This window comes from Salvelinus sp. IW2-2015, unplaced genomic scaffold (assembly GCF_002910315.2).
Source record: "Salvelinus sp. IW2-2015 unplaced genomic scaffold, ASM291031v2 Un_scaffold2393, whole genome shotgun sequence".
Taxonomy (NCBI): Eukaryota; Metazoa; Chordata; class Actinopteri; order Salmoniformes; family Salmonidae; genus Salvelinus; species Salvelinus sp. IW2-2015.
In genome coordinates this window covers 100,221-102,642 of record NW_019943715.1, presented here as the reverse complement: position 1 = coordinate 102,642, position 2,422 = coordinate 100,221, and the positions used below count along the sequence as shown (strand labels likewise).

At 44.9% G+C, this 2,422-nt stretch overlaps 1 protein-coding gene across 1 annotated transcript in view; it reads right to left on the bottom strand.

Moving 5' to 3' along the window:
• Positions 1 to 1,177: 1,177 nt before the first annotated feature.
• Positions 1,178 to 2,422, bottom strand: part of LOC112073851 (CUGBP Elav-like family member 2) — a 10,766-nt gene continuing 9,521 nt past the window's right edge. Inside the window, exons 2-4 of the mRNA XM_070440304.1 lie at positions 2,089 to 2,268; positions 1,564 to 1,707; positions 1,178 to 1,417 (exon numbers count right to left, since the gene is read on the bottom strand). Coding sequence (XP_070296405.1) covers positions 1,290 to 1,417; positions 1,564 to 1,707; positions 2,089 to 2,268 — 452 coding nt within the window. The 3' untranslated portion in view covers positions 1,178 to 1,289. The remainder of the gene's footprint in view (positions 1,418 to 1,563; positions 1,708 to 2,088; positions 2,269 to 2,422) is intronic.

Sequence of the window (2,422 nt, the reverse complement as noted above, 5' to 3'; positions counted from 1 at the left end):
ATGTATTATTTCTTTCACATGAATGCTTCCATTACCACCTTTATTTTGTCACACTTTAAAAAAAAGTAGCTATCATCGGTAGCTTTTCAGTTGTAAAACATATTTAATTTTCTACGTGATTATTTATATACTGTTATGAGAAGAATTTCGTTACTCGAAAAACAGAGTAAGAAAAAAAAGCAAAGCTATATGATTTTGTTTTTTCTCTTTGTGAACCTGAGGCCTGATAAAATGTTGAGATAAAGGGTTAATTTCTGACACACCACGCACCGATATGCACATGACCCTGACCTCCTGGTGTTGGTTTCCGGGCCAACCACCGCTGCTTCTCTGACCCCTGATGCCTGCTGACAGACACCATGGAACAAAGGGTTAAAAAACGAAACTTAGTGGCCTCTCACCTGTTAGTCAGTCAACGACAGCATCCCATACACTCCTCTATTTCATTATTATCAGGACTCCGTCATTTTCATTTCTTAATGTGAAGAATGTTTATTTCACACTAAAAACATGTTAGCAAAGTATGATTTTCTGGGTCAGATCACATTGGTCTTTGTTGAAGGGGATATTGTGTAGAACATTTTCAAAGTAACATCCAGAATCTGATGAAGGCTAAGAAAATAAATGTATGGGTGGGAAGTTAACTGAAAATACTTGATGTTTCTTGAGAGATAAAAAAAAGAAATTCAAAGTACCGAAAGCCACAGCTGTACATTTTATTTGTAAAAAAGGCAGTTCTATTTTTATACAAAATTTTTACGGCCAGAAAAAATGATTTTATTTATTGCTTATCGTTAAGTTATGACTCCTATAAAGAACAGAATCCGTTAGAATAGAACTTGTGATGTAGTCTTTGAAATTCGGAACTGTAGAATTTCTCTAGAACAGAGCCAGGTTCACCCGCTCTACCTCTGCTCCTTCACTTCACACGCCTCTCTCTGTCTGTGACAACATCTGTCCATCTGTGATCATTCTTTCTCTCTCTCTCTCTCTCTCCTCTCTCTCTCTCTCTCTCTCTCTCTCTCTCTCTCTCTCTCTCTCTCTCTCCTCTCTCCCTCTCGTCAATACAAAAAAATCATAATAGTAATAATAAATAATACTGCTGAACAAAAAAGCMAAAAAAAAWWAAAAAAAKRRAAYGYYYAAATTYMMMRRRCCRRRMGMMGMRKAAWMMTMMRRRCCCCCCTCCCTCRACTTCCCTCCCCCAGTRCCTGTGTAGAYGTCGTGGCTCGTATGGGGACTTACCCTAGCAGTGGTAACATGGGAGCAGATAGGCCCTAGTGCTAAGATCAGTAMGGTTTGCTGTCGTTCTTGGAGCGRTTGAGCTGCACCTTCAGCCTCTTCATGCCGATCTGGAAGCCGTTCATGGCCTGGATGGCTGCCTGCGCCGACACCGGATTGTCATAGCTGACGAAGCCTGGGAGGCAGAGAAGGAAATGGACAGGGTACAAGAGAAGAGAGAGGGAGAGCGAGTTAGAGAGAGAGAGGGTGCACTAACAGGAATACAACATGTCATTCATACACAGGTGTTTGTTTTCAGTGTGTTTGTGCTGGTGGATGTACCGAAGCACTTGCTCAGGTTTGTCTGTTTGTCAATGAAGACTTTGGCAGAGACCACYTTTCCAAAAGGCATGAACATCTGCAGGATGTCCTGGTCCCCAAACTCCTGGGGCAGGTGGTAGATGAACAGGTTGGCACCTTCAGGCCCTAACAAGAGAGAGACACGGGACAGTACCGGGTAAGGGTTAAACCCAGAGACATACAGAGTAAAGAGATTATAGAGAGTTAATGCATACGTCTTTATCCCACTATGCTCTCCCCTCTACCCTCAGTGCCCAACCTGTTTCTGGCTAGCCGTGGTTAGCATCGTTGTTGCATTAGTAATCTCACTAGAAAGCTTCTTGTGCCAGTTAGACTATTGCAGTCGGGTCTGGCTGTATTGGGAGTGCATACCTCTCTCCCAACACTCCACCGCTTGATTCCTTCACTTCCCCCTCAACTCTCCAGAACCCCCTCCACCCTCCTCTTGCCTCTTCCCTCCCCCTGTCCCTTCCCTCCGCCCCCTGGCTCCACCCCACGCCCACTGACCCTCTTTCTGGCTGCCGGCGGCACCTTGCTGCTGCAGCAGGGACTGGCTGTAGAGGGTGGGCAGGGCTGCGGCTGCATACTGCTGGATCCCTGAGTAGGCCTGTGTGAGCGCGTCCATGGTGCCCGCCGTGCCGTTGGTCAGCCCCACGCCGCCCAGGCCTCCGTTCAGGGCCGCCATACCTGAGAGCATTTGTGCAACTTTACATAAAACCCAACAGTACAAAAAGAAGAGTGCACTTACTCATTATACATACAGTACACACTCATTATACATACAGTACACACTCATTATACATACAGTACACACTCATTATACATACAGTACACACTCATT